The sequence below is a fragment of the Mixophyes fleayi genome, chromosome 9 (genome assembly GCF_038048845.1).
Source record: "Mixophyes fleayi isolate aMixFle1 chromosome 9, aMixFle1.hap1, whole genome shotgun sequence".
In the NCBI taxonomy this organism is placed as follows: Eukaryota; Metazoa; Chordata; class Amphibia; order Anura; family Limnodynastidae; genus Mixophyes; species Mixophyes fleayi.
Window position 1 is genome coordinate 49,525,078 of NC_134410.1, and position 20,688 is coordinate 49,545,765.

General features: G+C 39.0%; 1 protein-coding gene across 1 annotated transcript; it reads right to left on the reverse strand.

Annotated features, from left to right (window-relative positions):
• Positions 1-2,010: 2,010 nt before the first annotated feature.
• SERTM2 (serine rich and transmembrane domain containing 2) lies at positions 2,011-19,280 on the reverse strand. Its single transcript, XM_075186016.1, has 2 exons — positions 18,945-19,280; positions 2,011-3,451 (listed from the first exon to the last, which is right to left on the reverse strand). The coding sequence occupies exon 2, from the start codon at positions 3,067-3,069 to the stop codon at positions 2,788-2,790; it is 282 nt and encodes a 93-aa protein (XP_075042117.1). The 5' UTR covers positions 3,070-3,451; positions 18,945-19,280; the 3' UTR covers positions 2,011-2,787.
• Positions 19,281-20,688: the final 1,408 nt, after the last annotated feature.

Here is a 20,688-nt window from a genome sequence, read left to right on the forward strand (position 1 = left end):
TTGTTCTCAGTTTCCCTTCAAAAGGCTGCAGACATAGTGATGAATACAGAGTGTAGGCAAGATACATTATATAGTCATTTCATCTGCACTGTCACTTATTGCTATAGATACCATTCCTCCAACATAGGGCTCCCATGTGTACTAGTTTTCCCAAGACAGTTCCAGTTATTGTCATTAAAGATCTTTAACTTGGAATGCTACTGGTGAATAGCTGAAAAGGAATATACAGAAACAGAAGCTCATACACATGGGCGTTGAAACCAGGCATTTAATGCAAGTTCTTAATGCCTGCTAAATGCCATTCATTTAACACTGATAGAATAAAAATATTATTAGCATATTTACCTGTACAGGGGCACAAACATTAGCATCACTTTGCATCAATTTCAACCATGGGAGGACTGGCAAATTTTAGCCTGGGGACTCAACAGCAAAAATGCAGGTGGTCCAGTTACCCAGTCCAAGATAGCCCACTATGGGACTTGTCCAGAGGGCAGATGCCCCCCTGGCCCCCAGCCCAGTCAGGCCCTGATTTCAACATTGCCTGCAGCGTTCACCAGCATTAACGGTCAATGTATAGTATACTAAGCTCCAGGGAGGCTTTAAGAAAAAGCTTTGAAGCTGTTGAAAGCGATGCCAACATACAAGGTTTAGTCGTCAGCAGGGTTTTTTTTCCCAAAGCACTTGTGTACAGGGCTAAACTGTTTACCACATTTGGCGTCTCTGACAAAGCCCTACTCCATCTACATTCTCTATGTAACCTCTTAGACACTGGTGTGAATGAATTTACTAGCAAAGATGCTATAGCAGGCAGTTCTGTAGCAAAATTCCATTCTACCATTTAAAAATATTAAAACAATATAGTGCCCATGGAAATATGGAGGCATTGCAATTTATGGTCTTCACTTACACAGTAAAAGGTCTTTTACAAAACTGCAAAGTGGCAGGTCTATAGTACATATGCTAGCTTGTGATGTGAAATACTTATTTGTGCGCAAATGCACCCATTTATCCAGGAAGTGATTTGACCTGCGTGTCAAGATGATGCCCTATGTGGGGATGCCTCTAATGAGAAGAGCTGGATTGATCAGGACATTCCTGGCACTTGAGTGCTCCCTTTGTGCTCAAATGCAAAAGACGAGATTTCATTTTTGGACAAGATATTTAACAGTGAATCAGACTGTTGAAAAATATGAATTTAGATAGATATTCCCAGTCTAGCAGATGGCCAGAGATACTTTTCCCTAGGAAAGGGATTGTTTTTTTAGGGGTACTATGGAGGTTCTGCCAATCAGAAGCTGTCGTGTACTTCCAATGGGATGTCTTTTCACCATCCAAATGCATTAGATGCAGGAGAGACATTTATTTGTGCATAAATACACATATAATAAATCAATTAAATTATTGTACAGTAATGACACATGTAGAAAAATGATGTCCCGTCACTCATGAATATTAAGACAAACAGAAAGCATAAAAAGCACAATTGTAAGTTAAAAAGTTAAACAATGTAGCTAAGGGAGCAGTCCTAAATTAATTGCATGCAGAAATTTGAGGGTTTTTTTCTACAACTTCCAGTATGGGCATTTCTATCTGAACCAAAAATTCTGTTAAAGTCAGTGTAGAGTGGTTTAACGGGGACAGTTCCCAAAAGCTGAATGGGGGTGCACAATAAAGGGCTGATGCAGAGTGGGACATGTACAAATTTGGGATTGTGTGATTTTTGATTTCATGCAGAATACGCTACACAGACAGCAGGTGCATACAAATGTACCTATGCAGACATGTGCGATCCTGACGATTGTGCCCGTCTGCGCCTGGAGAAGCGGGCTGGGGGAGGTAAGGCGCATTCTAACATAGGCCATGAACAGTAAAGGCGTGTTTACGTGAATGCAAATCATGAAGACCTGCATATACTCATATATAGAGCTGTCAGATGGCGCATCTTTTGCACCTGCTATACTCCCCTATAATGGTGACCTTTTGTAAACCAGGTGCTTATGCTGATTTTTTTTTTTTTAAGAGTAATTTACTCCCATTATGTGACCAATTCTGCATCAGCCCCTAAGTGCATAAATAGGAGCATCTGTGCCTAAAATAATTACGTGGTTATTAAATGACCTTTACTGTCTAGAAATAAAAAAAATAAACTCAGTAAAGTAATAAAGGCATAGATAAATCATACTTGCCTACTTTTACTTACTCACCTCTGGGAGATCCCAGAGGGGAGGTGAAGAACGAGTCCGGAAGGGCCGAGTGCCGTGAATCGCATCATTTTGGCCCCCATATCCTGCCCACTTCACTTCCACTCTCCCGGGAGTCCGAGAGACCTACACAGAATTTTGGAGTCTCCTGGATATTCCGGGAGAGTGGGCAAGTATGAGATAAATAATCATTGTTTTTAAAGAATAATTCATTATAGGATTGAAATTTGATTACAGGATTTGAAGGTGACTTTCATTACCCTGATCATCAGCTTTGTTGGCTACAGATTTTATACAGAAGATTACCAAGATCTTTGCCACAAGGGACTTGGATGTTTGTGCTGCATGAAAACAAAAAAGTTACCAAAATATTTGTTGTCATCTTAAAATGATCATTTTATATGGGAAATGTTTACAGGTTGTGATATTTCTGTTCAGCATGGAAACACTTGCTAAGGCTGCATTGCTCCTGCCATGTTGTGCAGCAATCTTAGATTGAATGTGACAATATAGCATATTGCAGTTTTGCATGTTTGTCTGTAGAATTATAATTCAGCTTGGTTTTCATGCATGTAAAGATCCATTAGGCACTGGGAGACCTCCCTTGCATTTCCACATCGGTGAACTGTGGCATGTCTGTGCTTTCCGTAGTAGTGGTGATAGGAGAGATGACGTGCTTTAGACGTAACAGCATTGTGAACAACAGAACCAGCAGCACGGCAAGAAGACCTAGGAACAATCCCACATACATGTACAGGTTGGAATATTTATCCGTTGTTGTGGCAGTTGTTTCTGCTGCTACCGTTGGGAACTGCTGGATATAGATAGTTCGGTTTCCACGGAACTTGAAATAGGCTTCAGTCATAGCTTGAGTTTCAATTGTATAGTTACTACTTATGTGGTCGTAGTATTTCTGGGCAAATTAGTGTCAATGTCCAAATGAGAGCCTACTTATTGATTGTTATAGGTTTTTCAATTGGTTGTATTACGCTTTTTAAAAGCCAAACCACTCCTTGTTCCTGAGAAGCAGAATAATGCCAGCCATAATTGCTAGTTATGTGTCCGTTCCAAAGTGCTCACTGCTGTTAATCCACTTTACCATTATGTTCTTATGCAGAATTGGCTTTGTACAGTATAAAATCATCTGAAACGACCCATCACATTTTAACCAAAAAATTGGTCAATGAGGAGCTGATCCTAATGAAACGTGTTATCTCTTCGTCATCTGTTTCACAGGCATCATGTTTCTGTAATGAAAAAAGGAAACCAAAATATAGCAAAGGTTTTTAAAAACATTATATGCTTGTTTTTTTGATTGCACATCCTGAGAAATTGAGACACAATAAAATGTATGGAAAATAGTACAACAGTATATCAAAATGATACAGGCTTTACATTTTCAATTAGCATCATATTAGTGTGAAAATGGTTCTATTTTTATTTTATCTATCTGCTCATTTTTTACTAAATTTTATTTTTTACTGTATCTCAAGGCACTGCCATTATGAAAAAACTTTATTGGTTCTGCTTAGATATACAATAAAGTGTCCTGTTCATCCATACTGACTTTTTTATTTCTTTATAGTGAATGTTAAGTTGTGTTATGTTTTTTAATGAAAGCACTTGTCTGTTTGGCACATTTTTGTTTGATTAAAAAATAGTCACCAGAATGTTTGATAATACAAGCCTGAAGAACTCAAACCTCACGTAAAATCTAGTGTAGACCGCCGTTCCCCTCCAACTAGGGTCTACTGTAAGTCAGTAATGGTCATATCCTCCTGCTACAAGTGTCAGGAGAATTCTGTATTCTCAGTGTCCTTTACATCATTTGTATCCAGGGCACTGCTTGGAAAGATGCAGCATACTGGGAGGTGTGAGTGCAATGAGCTGTCGAGAGCACTGAAATTCAAAATTCTTCTGCCTCCTGCAGTAAGAAAATGTAACCATTACTGAACTGCTGGTTTGTGAGTATCTCATGAAAGTGTGGAGGAGGCTGGGTGGAATGTACACAGACAACAGGCCTCTGCCATTTTGCTAGTAGAAGAAAAGGGTTATTATAAAATATTTTTATGTGTATCTGGAGTTCTGCTTTAAGTAAAAATGTTATGAACCCCTATAAAAAACCTATGGTGCGGGATGTTGTTCTCCATTAGCAGCTGCCTGGAACCACACTAGGGGCGTACGCAGGATTTTTAAGGGAGGGTTTCCCCCCCAACTAAAAAAAAAAAAAAAAAGCGTTTCGGCAGCATTGTACTATTCAGCAGTCGCAGCGCTGTCAAAGAAGCGTCCGCGGCAATAGAGCAATACAGCACCGCGGAGGGGAGGGGTTTCTGGAGACCCACAAACCCCCCCTGCGTGCACCCCTGCACACTGTTCACTAGTATTTGGATGCCCCTGGGCTTGATCCCAGTAGTTGTTAACAGTCCTGAGTCAGGTAGAGTCAGGGAGACTCGCAACTATGGAGAAACACGGAGACAAAACAAGACAAACAAAACACAAAAAAGATGGTCAAATGGCAAGCCAAGACAGAGAACAGGAGAGGTACACAAAGTCAATAAACAGGCAGAGAGTTCAAGGGCAGGTAGAGAGCAAGGTCCAGCAAACAAAGCCAAGGTCACACAGTGAATCCAGCAGAATAATATATACTAATCTATATCAGTGGTCGAAGTGGAAAATTAGAAGTGCTGGGTTGGAACCTTGAAATGAATGGCTGCCTGGGTGCTGCCTAGACCCCTGAAGGTTTAGGGATTTTGATAAAGTGAAATTAATTTTAGATGCATTTTAAGTAACTTTAAGTAAGTTTGTTAAGACAGAAACAAAACAACTCTGACATTCAGCAAAATCTGGAATGAAATTCTGAGACACCAGAGCAGCAAAAACATAAAAACTAATTACAAAATCTGAAAATATTTATTTTGAAACTCCATGTAACAGTCATCTAGTTGTAGATTTGAAAGTGATAAAGAGGTAAAATATAGTGAGATAGTTCAGCTCTATTATTTGAGCCTGTCGTAGTCTATGGCTGGTTGCAGATTTTTTGGATGTTTCCCACACTGTTCTTTCCCCAATTTGTTGCAACAATTTCTTTTGAACAAAAATAAATTGTGTCTCGAATATACAAATTGATACACTTCATATGGACACATTTACATGCTTATTTTAAATGGCACATAACAAGATATGTCATACTTGCCAACTCTCCCGGAATGTCCGGGAGACTCCCGCATTTCGCGAGAGTCTCCCGGACTCCCGGGAGAGTATGGCAATCTCCCTGATCTGTCTAGAATTCGGTTCAAACACTGCGATTCACCGGGAATCGGGGCTAAAATGATGCGATTTCCGAAGCCCCGCCCCTACACACCCATCTCCACCATGCAGCTCCCGGATGAAAATTATTGAATGTCGGCAAGTATGAGATATGTACAACTAAAAATAAACAATTGGAGGTTTTTCTTCCTGTAAGTTTTGAAAATGAGAACTTTCCATACTGAGCACAACTGATAAAGACCACATAAAAGCATCCTAAAAAACTAAACTAAAAATAGACTAAAAACCCACACGAGGTAAGATGCTCACAGCTTTACAGCAATAGCTGACTGAATGATGTCACTCTCATTGGGGCACTCCACCCAAAATGCAGTTATTGTTATCTTTCATTTATATTGTGCAAATAAAAATGGCAGCGCTAACCAGTGGAGAAGTAAAGCATATGATGTAGAGGGCCAAAACACAAATAACTGGGTTACTGGGTGGGGTTATCCTGAAAGGAACAAACACAAATAACGATCCCCCAGCACATTGCTATAACCAGCAAAGGAGCTGCTAATTCTACATAAAAATGCAGACTTCTCAGTTGCACACAATTGCAAATGTATGGAAAGCCAACTGCCACTTCATGGCGCTTCTGCTAATGAAGTGGTTCTAACTCTGGACAGTGAGACTTCCTATATGTGGGCCATACATATATATGTGTTTTTAAATTGAAAGCTAACTTATCAAGAGGTACCCCAAAAAGCCTCCAAATGGCAATACAGCACCAGCACTCCCCATCAGCTACTGATACCAAGATCCCTCCCAAATAAACAATAGTTTATTTCATAGTAGATGAGCCACAATATTAAAACCACTGACAAGTGAATTAAATAACACTGATTATCTCTGCTACCTGTCTAGGGGTGGGAGAGTGAACAGTCAGTTCTTGAATTTGATGTGTTGGATGCAGGAAAAAATGGGCAAGCGTAAGGATTTGAGCGACTTTGATGAGGGCCAAATTGTGATGGCTAGATGTCTAGATCAAAGAATCTTCAAAATGGCAGCTCTTTGGGGGTTTACCGGTATGCAATGGTTAGTTCCTACCAAAAGTGGTCCAGGGAAAGACAACCGTCAATAAGGTCATGGGCACCCAAATCTCATTGATGCGCATGGGGAGCGAAAGTTAGCCATCTGGTCCAATCCCCCAGAAGTAGCACAAACTGCTGAAAAAGTTAATGCTGGCTATGATAGAAAGGTCATAACACACAGTGCATCGCAGCTTGCTGCATAGCCACAGTTCTGTCTGCATGCCCATGCTGACCCCTGTCCACTGCCAAAATCTCCTACAATGGGCACAAGAGCGACAGAACTGGACCATGGAGCAATGGAAGAATGTGTCCTGGACTGATGAATCAGAGGAAGAGATGGCACCAGGAGCTCTATGGGAGGAAGGCAGGTTGGCAAATGCAGTTTTATGCTCTGGGCAATGTTCTGCTGGGAAACCTTGGGTCTTGGCATTCATTCAAGGGGAGGAGGAGTATGTCTTTATATTAAGCCAGAATTAAACCAAATATTCAGGAAGTTATTATTGGTGATAATATAGAGGCATTGTGGGTGGATATATCTAGCGGAGGAAAAAGTTCAGAGAAGTTGGTGATAGGGATATGCTATAAACCGCCAGATATTAGTACAATTGAGGAAGCCCAACTTCTACAGCAAATTGAAAAGGCTACACAACTAGGTCAAGTTTTAATTATGGGGGATTGTAATTATTTGGACATTGATTGGAGTACTGAGACCTGCGGTACAGCAAGGGGAAATAGGTTTCTGAGCACGCTAAAAGACCATTACATGTCCCAATTAATAGAGGAACCAACTAGGAACTGGACCTAGTAATAACAAACAATGTAGACGTAATATCAAATATTCAAGTAAGGGAGCACTCATAATCATAAGTATGGTTTCATTTGAAATTAGTTTCCAGAAGCAACGGTATAAGGGATCAACTAGGACTTTAAACTTTAGAAAGGCAAATTTTAATATGCTAAAAGAGTCTATAAAGAGCATAGACTGGGACAAAGCCTTTGAAGGAAAAAATACGGAAGAAAAGTGGGCTGTCTTTAAAATGTTGTTGGAAACATACATGTATAAGTTCATTCCTATGGGAAATAAATGTAAAAAAAATTAAGTCTAAACCAATGTGGCTAAATAAAAAGGTAAGAGAAGGAATGCAAAGGAGGAAGCGTGCATTTAAATTGTTTAAGTCTGAAGGGTCAGAGGAGTCCTTCCGTAGGTACAAGGAATGTAATAAAACATGTAAAAATGAAATTAGATTGGCTAAATTAGAAAATGAAAGGCAAGTTGCAAAAGAATGTAAGACAAACCCCAAAAAGTTTTTTAAGTATATAAATGGTAAAAGGATTAAAAAAGATAATATAGGACCTCTAAGAAGTGAGATGGGTGAATTGATAAATGATACTAAGGAAAAAGCAGAGTTATTAAATACTTTCTTTTCTTCAGTATTTACTAGAGAGGAACAAATGGTAGAAGTAATACATAAAAATGGAAATTAAACCATACCATTAATTAATACTTAGTTGTCAGAGGTAGAAGTCCAAAGGCGACTGAAGAATATTAAGATAAATAAAGCTCCAGGTCCAGATGGCATACACCCAAGGGTCCTTATGGAGCTAAACTCGGAAATAGCTAGACCGTTATTCTTAATTTTCAGAGATTCAATCTCATCAGGCTCAGTACCAAGGGAATGGCGAATAGCAGATGTGGTGCCGTTGTTTAAAAAGGGGTCGAGATCACAGCCAGGGAATTATAGACCTGTAAGCCTGACATTAATAGTGGGGAAACTACTGGAAGGTATTTTAAGGGATAGTATTCAGGATTACTTGGTGCGCAATAAAATTATTAGTGGGAATCAACATGGATTTGTGAGGGATAGGTCATGTCAAACTAATCTAATTCGTTTCTACGATGAAGTTAGTGGGAACTTAGACCAGGACAGCACAGTAGATGTGGTCTACTTAGATTTTGCAAAGGCCTTTGATGAAGTGCCACACAAGAGGTTGGTTTACAAAATAAGGGAACTGGGTCTAATAATCAACATTTGTACTTGGATCGAAAACTGCTTAGCGAATAGGCAACAGAGAGTTGTGATAAATGGAATATTTTCTAATTCGTAAAAAGTCTTAAGTGGAGTACCTCAAGGTTCCATGCTGGGGCCACTCCTTTTTAATATATTTATTAATGACCTTGGTGATGGTTTAGAGAGTAAAGTTTCTATTTTTGCAGATGACACTAAACTCTGTAAGGTAATAAAATCAGAGCAAGATGTAGCTTCTCTAGAGAGGGACTTAAATAAACTGGGGTATTGGGCGGCCAAATGGAATATGAGGTTTAACGTAGATAAATGTAAGGTTATGCATTTAGGGATCAAAAACATGAACGCAATCTATAAATTAAATGGAATTAATTTAGGAGAATCTATAATGGAAAAGGATTTGGGAGTGCTCGTAGACAGTAGACTTAGCAATAGTGCTCAATGTCAAGCAGCAGCTGCAAGGGCAAATAAAGTATTGGCATGCATAAAAAGGGGCATAGATGCAAGGGAAGACAGTGTAATTTTGCCACTGTATAAATCGTTGGTAAGACCTCATCTTGAATATGCAGTACAGTTCTGGGCACCTCTCTACAAAAAAGATAATTTGGAACTAGAAAGGGTTCAGAGAAGGGCGACAAAATTGATAAAGGGCATGGAGTCATTAATTTATGAGGAAAGGTTAGCCAGTTTATGCATGTTTACTTTAGAAAAGAGGCATCTAAGAGGAGATATGATTACTATGTACAAATACATTAAGGGTTAATACAGAGAACTTTCATGGGAACTTTTTACCCCAAGGACTATACACAGGACACGCGATCACCCCTTAAGGTTATAGGAGAGAAAATTTCACAACCAGCAAAGGAAGGGGTTCTTTACAGTAAGGGCAGTCAAATTATGGAATTCATTGCCAGGGAAGGTTGTCATGACAGATTCAATGGATATGTTTAAGAAAGGGTTAGACAAATTTTTAGCGGAAAAGTGTATCCAGGGATACGACCGTTAAAATGACTGATAGTACTGGATATAGGGTACACATAGGACTACAATATTGGGTCTGGGGGGATTTTCACAATTGAAACAGATTGGCGGTTGCTTACTCTGGATCAATTTCAAATATAAGTGAGGGATCCCAGGAGATCCTAAATATGTTGACCTTGATGGACTGGTGTCTTTTTTCAACCTCATCAACTATGTTACTATGTAACTATGTGGATGTTGCTTTGACACATACCACCTAACTAAACATTGTTGTAGAACAAGTACACCCCTTCATGGCAATTATATACGCTGATGGCAGTGGCCTCTTTCAGCAGGATAATATGCCCTGGAATACTGCAAAAAAATGTTCAGGAATGGTTCGACCAATATGATAAAGCGTTCAAGGTGTTTAATTGGTCTCCGAATTTCCCAGATATCAATCCGATCGAGCATCTGTGGGATGTGCTGGAAAAGCAAGTCTGAGCCATGAAGGCCCCGCTTCTCAACTTACAAGACTTAAAGGATCTGCTGCTAAAGTCTTGGGTGCCAGATACCACAGGACACCTTCAGAGGTCTTGTGGAGTCCATGCCTCAATGAGCCAGAGCTGTTTTGGCAGCACGAGGGAGGTCTACACAATATTAGGCAGGAGGTTTTAATGTTGTGGATAATTGGTGTAGATGTTCCTTTTTCTATTTTATTTGGCTTGATAAAAATAAAAAGTAAAACTTAAAAATTGACAAAGAAGAAAAACAATCATGGAGAATATATAGGATAATGATGCAATATATAATGTTTAGGGATCCAGCAGGAATGTGCTAGGAATTAAGAGACAATCCAGAATGTCTTCAATAAGAGCTATATCTACACTATGTCAGGGCATATAAGGTTTTTGCTCAATACATATAATAGACAGGCTGGGGCTAATGAATGTTTACAATATATAACACACACAATTGTCTGTCTGTGAAGCATTACTGACTTCCATTGAAATAAAAGAGAACATTGTGTTGCATTGTGACATATTCCCATGGTTTGTAAACTGTTCATCTGCATTATTACATTTATATTATACACAACACATTTCAACTGTTTTTCTTTTGGTAAAAAGTTGTTAATGCCCTAATACTTTTTTGTAGCCTATCATAAAGCCTATATTGTGTTCCTAGTGTCTGTTTTGCTGCTGGCTTTCTCGATGATCTGAGAAGATGTGTTTGTTCCATGCTCTCATTTAATATTCTTCACAGAAAAACTTCAGGAGTCACTTGGGTATTGTGGGTAAATCAATGACTCTGAGCACGTTGCAGCTTGGATTCATGGACAGCATGAGTGTGTGTGAGTGTGTGATTAGAGGGCAGAGTTTACAGGGAATACAGAGAGAATCTCATCAAAAGCTGAGAGCTCTTCGAAGCTTTGTGTCTTAGCTATTGACTGCTTAGAAACTTGGAACTCCAAAGATGAGCAACAAAGCAAATATAACAGTAACATATCCAGCCATAGATACAGCCTGCCAGTGAGTGCAAATATCAGCTGGAGTGGAAAACAATGATTTGTGTCTCCAGGAAAGGGTTCAGGAAGGGTAAATTGTCACATATTTTAAATCTGTGTAGACTGCCCATTTAAAAAGGATAATGCAAATTACACCTCGCCACAGTGATAGTAATGCAAGGCAAGCCACCATCAAAGACAGCACAGATCTTATGACATAATTCCTTCAGCCAGACTGGAGTGATGAAATAAATAAGGTTATGACGCTAAACAGGTTGCCCTGGTATAACCTACTCTTATGATCACTATTCATGTATATGTTAATTTGCTTTTTACTATCATCTACAAAATTCAGATGATGTTAAACAAAATAAAACTCATTTATATGGCAGTATCATATATTGTTTACAACTGTATACACTGGTATATGCTTTATATGGTCCTTTAATTGACATTAGTAGATTTACTAATGCTGCTAAACAGTAAGAGTTTAGGTGATGTCCATAGCAACCAATCCGGTTCCAGCTGTCATTTATCTAGTACTTTGTAGAAAACAATAGGTAGAAAAGCATAGGTTGCTAAGGGGAACAACTCCACTTTAGGTTTTTAGAAGCTTTAGTAAATCTACCCCAATATGACCAAATACTGATTGTGTAATACTTATCAACTATTTATTCAACTATTGTGCAAAATCAACTGTTAGCTCTTGTGGCCATCTACAGTATATTTCAACTTGCTTTTTATGGTTCTGCTCTAACTGCAGACAACAAAAATATAATATATTAAGAATAGATTATGTTGAAGTGATTTAATTTATACAGGAAATGTTTAAAATACAATCAAAATCGGGATTGCTCCATTGAGACATTTTATTGATATTTTATGATTTTTTTAAAATCAAAATATGATTGTGTTTGTGTTTTAAGAGAGTGGCTGATTAGTCAGCTATTTAGAGGTAGTGAAGGTACATCTAAATAAATGTATATACAAAGAAAATATAAAGAACAGTAAAACAGATGGCATGTGACACACTACTCCTGAAACACATCTTAACTACCCTGTTCTGTTTCCACTACCAAAAATGGCAGCCATCCTTAATGCAAGAATATGGATATAACATTATATGGAACTCTTACAATGAAAAAACCAACACTGTAGGAGACAAATAGAGATCTAGAAAAGCAATGCATCTGGGACAAAACTGCCCAGAGCCCATCAAGTGAGATTCCAGTGGGAATCAACAGAATGTCAAACAGGAAGCATTGGAAACATAGCTTTCTGTACCATATCTACTAGAACAGCATATTTATAAAGCCAGTGGTACCCAACAATACTCTAGATTGAGATCTTCTTGTTCTCTCAGGTTCAAAGTGGCTGATGGACAAATCAAATTTAAAGCCCAGAAATATTGAGCTGTATTGTATTTCTGAAATAAGTAATTATCTAAACCTTAAGCAAAATTTAAACCCCCTCACAGTAATCAATTCTGGGTCCCTCATAATAAGTATTTCAGTGGTGCACATGCAGTGCCAGTGCTACTATTTGGCAAACCTAGGTTGTTACTAAAGGTGCCAGTAGTTAGGGGGCACATAATACATTGACTGTGTGACATACTGTCACTCGTCCAATAATTTTAATGCCCATGCGGAGCCCCCACTTGATACACAGACCACTGGCATGAAGGAGAAGCAGCCAGTAGCTTCTTACATGTGAAGTGGCTGCCAGCTGCTTCTCCAGTGAGTGTTGCTCTGTGAGTTTGTCACTTGGCTATGATGTCACAGCCAAGCACCACACTCCCTGTCTGTAGAGCTGAGGATGCCACCCCCAATGCATGACCGCCCAAGTAAGAGGCAGCAGGGATGGGACGTCGGGACCAGCGAGGGGTCTCCTACCGGCCATTTGCACATGATACCCTACAATTTGCTAGCAACCAAGTGAATATGTATATCCACTAATTGCTTATCTATGATTTAGATTTCTATTTTTGTCTCAATTTCTGTAGAAACTTGTAAACACATGCTTGTAAACACATGCTCACTTGTTAGTGATGGGATAGGCAGCATAATGGACAATGGAATGAGAACTCTTACACAGCAACTGCAAGAAATTTCCAGTTCTGTAACCAGGCCTTGCATACTTGTATTAGTTGCCTTGTGGCTAAAGTTAGCCTACAATAGTATATCCTTATGTGGAATCAAGTGATTTGTAAAGATTCTGTGATTGTATTGTAAGCAGTGTTGCTTGAATGACTTGTTCCACATCACAGTAGTGAAAACATGCCAACCATAGCATAGCTTAGTTTGGCGGTTCCCAAACTGGGCGCCGCGGCTCCCAGGTGTGCCGCGTCGCTGTCACAGGGGTGCCGCGGCCAGCCAGGGAAAAGAACAACAAAACAAATACTTACAAATCCGCCGGGCGCAAGGACCCAGCATGCTCCTCTCTCACGCAGCGTGAGAGAGGAGGATGCTGGGTCCTGGCGCCCGATGCCGCGCAGATTTGTACATTGACAAGCTGCATGAGAGAGGAGGATGCTGGGTCCCGGCGCCCGGCGGATTTGTAAGTATTTGTTTTGTTGTTTATTCCCTGACTCATACATGTTATGTGACATTGACTGTGATAGTCACTTTACCACAGTCCGGATTTGCTCAGGAAATATATGACAATATTTCTCACGCTGTATATCAGAGATTTCAATCTCTAATGGCTCATATATGATCACTTTGATGTTTGGAATGTTCTGGACAATTATATCTCATGATACATATGTTGCATTATAGGTGCACCTATATATGCATTTAACTATTCGGTTTCAGTATCCCGACTTGTATTGTGTTTACAGCAGAGTATTCTCAGTGATACAGTATCCATTTTTATTTATTATAGGTTTTTAATAAATTAAAAAAAAATTATGACCACGGTGCATTAGTTGTCATTTTTTGGTGATCTGAGATTCCACTACAATTTTTTCCTTTGCTTATTCCCTGGCTGGCCTGCAGGCACCCCTGGGGCAGAGGGCAGAGGAGGGGGACAGCACGATAGAGGGCAGAGGAGGGGGACAGCGTGGCAGAGGGCAGAGGAGGGGGACTGGGCGGCAGAGGGCAGAGGAGGGTGACAGGTCGGCAGAGGGCAGAGGAGGGGGACAGCGTGGCAGAGGAGGGGGACAGTGTGGCAGAGGGCAGAGGAGGGGGACAGCGTGGCAGAGGGGGCAGCGTGAGAGAGGGCAGAGGGGGCAGCGTGAGAGAGGGCAGAGGGGGGCAGCGTGAGAGGGGGCAGATTGTGTGGATGCCGGGGTGGGCAGAGTGTCTGGATGCAGAGGGGCATTTTTGCATACAACTAAATAACTATTTCTGTCCTGACCTAAATACTTATTACATTTTTTTGACCGAACTACTTCTAAAACAGGACTGCTCGGTAATTATTTTGGAGGGGTGCCTTGAAAAAATTATGGAGACTCTAAGGGTGCAGCGAACTGCAAAAGTTTGGGAACCACTGGCTTAGTTTAATTTTTCTTTCAAAATATTTAGCGCTTGACACATAATAAAACAGAATATTGTTTTGGATATAAAAACAAACAAAAAAAATCTGTCACTCGCTCCATGTTTGCAACTATTGCAGCATAGGGTATCATTTATTCACAGTGATCACAGAGTTGACAACAGTGAAGGCCACTTTTTTTGGAACAAGCCAGACACTTAGTATAAACCAATCTCCTGTGTCATCACCCCATGCACTATGTCACCCTGTGTCCCCATGGTCTACTTTAATGAAAGCAGGGGCTGGACTGGGGGATGGCAGAAAAAGTACCTGTTCTGTTAACGCCATATCAGGATGGCCATAACAGATTAACAATTTTTAATGAATTAAGGATTTTAGATGTTTTTAGGTTTGTTTGTTTTTAAATAAAATCTATTTTTTTAAACTTAATTCCTCCCCCCCCCTTCCACATTATTGGAACTAAAAGTCCAATATAGTTAGTAAAAAAAAAAATGGACAGACACAGAAAATGTGGAGATAGACGCACAATTACAAGGGAGAGGTGGGAGGTGACAGAGGGAGACACAGGCATACAAATTGGTAGAAAGAAAGGAATACTTACCAACTTTTTAGTCTTTCCCTGCAGGAGATCCCGGAAGGGGAGGTGAAGTGTGAAGAAGGAGGGAACTGGAAGCGTCCAATTGCATAATTTTGGCCCTGTCAAAATGGGTGACAGACCCATACAAACAGTAGACACAAACATGGGGGGAGATAGGAGTGGGCTGGGGGGAAAAGTGTAAGTGAAGTCAATGATCTGCTCCCCTGAGTAGAGGGGGGAGCGGGATCTGCTCTGTTTAATGACTGCAGACTGCCCACTTTATGGTCATAGGCAGCTCGTGACCCATGGTGCGGAGGAAGGGGAGTCCCCTTACTGTCTCTAATTTATCCTTCTTACACTTTACCCCCCCTTTTTTGATCCACTTATCCCCCTCTGTGTTGCTTAGTTACCTCAAATAGCAAGAAACGTACAGCTTACTCACTGCGAATATCAGCAACTTCTGTTCTCTGTACCTTCTGCACTTGAGGATATGAGAAGCGGGGGGTTCTGGGTAACTGGAAACACCCCCCTAAATGTGCACCTGACCAGAGCTGAGTAATGCTCCTCACAAATACTAGCCATGAGCAGTAAGGGATAACTAACCACTTCACCTGGTTACTCTCAGAGGATATGCTCATACACAGTGGAAATGAACAGCCAGGCTTGGGCTTTCAATCCCACTTGTTGAACAAATAGAAAAAATGTTTAAAAAAATTGAATAAAATAATTTTAAAAAGAATTCCCATTTTTCCTGCTGCTATCGCCATCCTGAGATGAAGGCTCCAGCATCATTTGTACAGCCACGATCCTTCTTAAATATGCAAACCATGCTTTGCACAGGGAAGCTTTTGCCGTCGAGTCCCGGAGAATCTTTTTGCTGAAGGTGTCCCTTTGCTAGATAGGGTTTTTCTCCATTTGATAAATAGAACCCATAAGCTATATGGGTTCAAATCAAACTATATGGGCATATTGACTTTCTAGAGGCATATGAGGCTATATAGGCATTTCACCTGTATACTGGCACGTGAGGCTATATAGATATATTATATAATATCGGTTTGAAGGGATATTCATGACAAATGTACATAGTATTTAAAATGCACATTAAATATTTATATTTTCTCCATAATAATTTTGACAAAATTTTATATATTTTTCAAAGATTTTACAATTTATTTTCTACAAATCTTGCGGTGAAAACAAGTCTTAAAGCCGGTAGGTATTTTGTAGATTTTTTTTGTTCCTCTTTCCCAAGTATTATATGACCCACCAGCCTGCAGGCTGTTGTAGAAGTCATATAGAGATATTACATTCTTACTATAGTAATATAAATAAGTGTATCTAAATAACTGCACGGTGATACTGACTATAACCTACAAGCAAATCATTCCTACTGGCAACAAGAGTATAATTATCCCCAGTACACAGACCCTTCCCAGGTGTATCGCTTTGTGTTCTCATAGACAGAAAGTTACAAACTGAACCACAAATGTTCTTGTCTCTGTAAAGCCCAACAGCTATGTGAATATTACACCATGCGGATGCTCCTGCAAGAAATTTGTGTTCTGACCAGAAGTCATCCCAAACTTCATTTTAGTTTTAAAGTATAATATATATATATATATAATATATATATATATATATATATATATATATATATATATATATCACACACATACACTATGAGAAAAAATTATTTTAACATTTTTACACTATTTCTTAATCCACATCTATAGGCATACACCCCAAATCCATGTGCGATTCAGAATTTACATATTGCATTGCATTGTTTATATCCCTATAATTTTGACTGTGCTGTAAAGCGGAATATTTATGTTCAGATTTTAATTTTTTTCAACACTGATATGAAATGAATACAAGTAGCTGTATTATTAATCAGTGCTCAGACAAATTTTAGGAAAATATAAGGTTAATATTTTAAATGGAACAAGCAAGGACTAACTAGTGCTCAAAAGTGACCTGGTGCCCATAGTGACTAATTCAAGTATTTAGTGACCAGTGAAGTCTATGAGAGGGTAAAATAGTTTTGTAAAAAAAATGACAAAAAGAAAATTAATTTTGATACAGTTACTTGCTAGATAAGTATTTTATGCTACATTTTTTTTTTTTTTTTTTAAAAAAAAAAAAAAGCTTTTAAAGCATTTATTTAATATATTAATGCTATATTTCCTGGTTTACAAACGGTGTCTTAAGAAACATGCAATGATTTTCTGAATATATAACTATTATAGCCACTACCTTGAAATCACACGTGATATTTTTTATTTGTAATGTCTTTAGGCTCTCCCGTAGTAGTATATAATGAGCATTTACTTAGAAACCAGTTGTATGAGGTCTGTAAACCTCTTTTCATGAAATGTCTTCTGTAAAGGGTTTTATTTCAGTCAGCCCACACTACTCTGCATTGCATTGTATAGCAATGACAGATTCCTTGCTCTAATTTAATTTATTAGTACTGAGGCAGTAAGCTGAACGCAGTTGTATCGGTCTTTAATATACCTACACACATTACTGAAAACACCTACCACCTTAGTGCTCATTATATTGACAAGTAGACTCATACTGCAATCTACAACTTAATTATTTTAGACGGCTAGTTTTGGATACAAAGCTCCAGCTGCACAAATCTGTCTGCTGAATATTCCAGACAACAGTTAATAAAATGCTGAACTATAATAAAGAATTTGACAAGCTGGCGTTCTCAGAGGAAGTATTTGTGTGTCTTCTACTGCCTTCACCCATAAATCAGGTTAGCTTGTTCCAGCTACTTCTGAGTTATGAATGCTTCTGTTCTTCATGCCCTCCAGATTTTTTGACTGTCAGATTTAGCTGATGATTGAGCACCCGCGAACTCTCTAGTGCATATTACCAAGGCATTAAACAATGCTCAGATACACAAGTGGCTGCCATATAACTTGTCAAATCCAACTTAATATTGTAGATAGCAGAAAGGTATTTCTTCCCAGATTGTATTCTGAATAAATGATATAGCTTTAATGATACTAATGTAGTTTTCAACTGTTTTTTTTTAGGATGCCACATATTTCCAAATATAAAATAATTACAGGAGGATTTTACAATCTAAATGTGCCACATTGTTAACAATATAATAATTTGGGAAAGCATGCAATAAGAGTGCTATATGGAAAGTGTTTTTGTATTCTATTATTTAGCAAACACAATTGACCTCAACATTAGGAAACAAAACAGTGTTACAAACAGACAGACACTGCAGTATATCGGTGCTTTATCAGTAAAATCTGAAGAGATGGCAGGAATTGAGCAGTAAAGCATGAGCATCATTGAGTAGATCTCCCTTAAAATATAGGATTATCAGTTTTAAGAAACCAAATATTTGTCATTATGAGATACTGCATATCTGTATATGTTGTGGTGTAGTGGATATACCTGTATTGTGTTTACATATGTACTGCAGTAGTCCTTGATTATACCACAGAGGGGAAAATGCTGGTCATTTATCAAATATATTGAACCAGGCATGTATTCTAGTCATATTATGCTCAGCTACTTTGCAAGTCAAAAATATACTTAAACACTGACAAAGTACATCGATTGCATAGAGTATCTTTACAAATATTTAAAGCCATCTTTGTGTTTAGTCTCTATATGACCTATTAATGGTCAACACAGAACAATGCTTTCACATGTGAATGTTGCTGCTTACTTCCTTAGTGAGTATTCCTTACCATTAAACCTGGCAGAGTATATCTCCATCTGAATACGCTTAGATACCAACCCACTGGTCATAAAACAATAAAGTTAAACATGCTAAGCAGAAGTATAACTTATATTTACCTTTTAGAAAAACACATAATCAGCTGGAGTCTGAGCGTGACATTGCTGTAGATACCCAGTTGTGCAGTAATTATCTCCAATGTCATGACGGAAGATAACTTTTCTTCTCTGATAGCAGGATCCCTTATAGACCAATATCATGAAAACATGATCATTCTTCTTGTATAAGCCACCTTCCAGGTTTCCTCCTTGTGTAAGGCTTGCTTTGATTTTTTTTCCAGTTGTCTGGAGATGTGTCTAGCCCCAGACTCCTGTCTGCTGAACTGGATGCTGAAGTGGTGAATGCTCTGAATAAGTTCACTTGTTCTATGCTCTTAGTCAGGAAAGAAATCTGTCAGCATTAGCTCCACCTCATTAGGAGAAAGGGATGCTGAGGAGCACTGAGAGAACAGAGGGGAGGAGGTGCAGGCAGGCGCGGAGGAGGAAAGGAGAAGAAAACAGATGATCTTGCAAATTACAAGCACAACTAGTTTCATTCTCTTCTGACAAAAATGTTTCTATTAACCTTTTATTGTTTTAGACAGATCTCTGCAGAACAATTTGTCCAATGTCTGTGCGAACTTCCTAAAAAGCAGACAGAGTGCCTGCCAGGAAAGGGTTACAGACACTGAAGGTCACTGCAATTTTTTAAGGTTAATGAATGTCAGCTCTTGTTAGTTAAACCTCAAACTATTGCAGTATTGCTTGTACCTTAGTGACATCTTCTGGAGAACCGGGGTCATTCTGGGGCAAAGTAACTCAATATTTGTGCTGCTGAAGTGAAGTCCATGACAAATAATAAATAGGCTGTGTTTTTACATGCAGCATATGATCCCCCTGGTGATTAATATAATGTAAGACCTGCGGGAGTAATACAATGCATGTGGAGTGGAAGAACAGTAGGCTTACTGTGCACGCTCGATCTCCTTGTATCTGGAATAAATTACACAATTATTACCTTATCAGCTCTAGAAAACATGGAGCCTTTGGAATATGTGTACTTACATATGTACTCTAAAGATCATTTAAAACGTAGTTCTCAATTATGAATTATATTTGTTGACTTGATTTGAGCAAAAGATAAAAAAAACACCACAATAAATAAAATAACTCAAATCCTAATAATAAACTGCAGTTCTTTATCATAGCAGAAGCTCAGTGGCAGCCACACAATATCCCTCCCTCGCATGGTCTGTGTAAGGCTTCCTCTGTCATTGTGTCCCTCTCCCTCTGCTGTAGCCTGTAGCAGGTGCAGCTTAAGGGACTCAAACACATCCATGATAGAAATGATATAAATGAGAAACCTGGGCTTTCTAAATGCCACAGCAAATAGGAGATAATATTTTGTGAGTTTTCTCTTGATTACCTGCTTATCTCTCATCCTCAGATCTGTGTATGTCCCACCTGCAATACATAAGCCCATAGAAATGAGTTCTGCAGGCAAGTCAGCTTGCTTGTATGAATACACATAATTGGGTAATTCAGTGCCAGTTGCACACTGTCTTTTGACATAAGCAATTTATTTATAATTTCTCAGCCATCTGTTTTCATAAAGATCATTATCATCTTAACCCTTTCAGTGACAAGATCAACATTTGGCAAACACACAGCACTGAGAATCCCATTGGACCCCATTTGTGATGAGTGAGACATTACCTTAGTGAATACAATGTAAAGTTCTCTTGGTTGCTATATCACACCCTTAGGGGGAGGTCACATGGGTGTTTTACAACTCTACGATTTTCTGATCAGGATGCCAGGACTC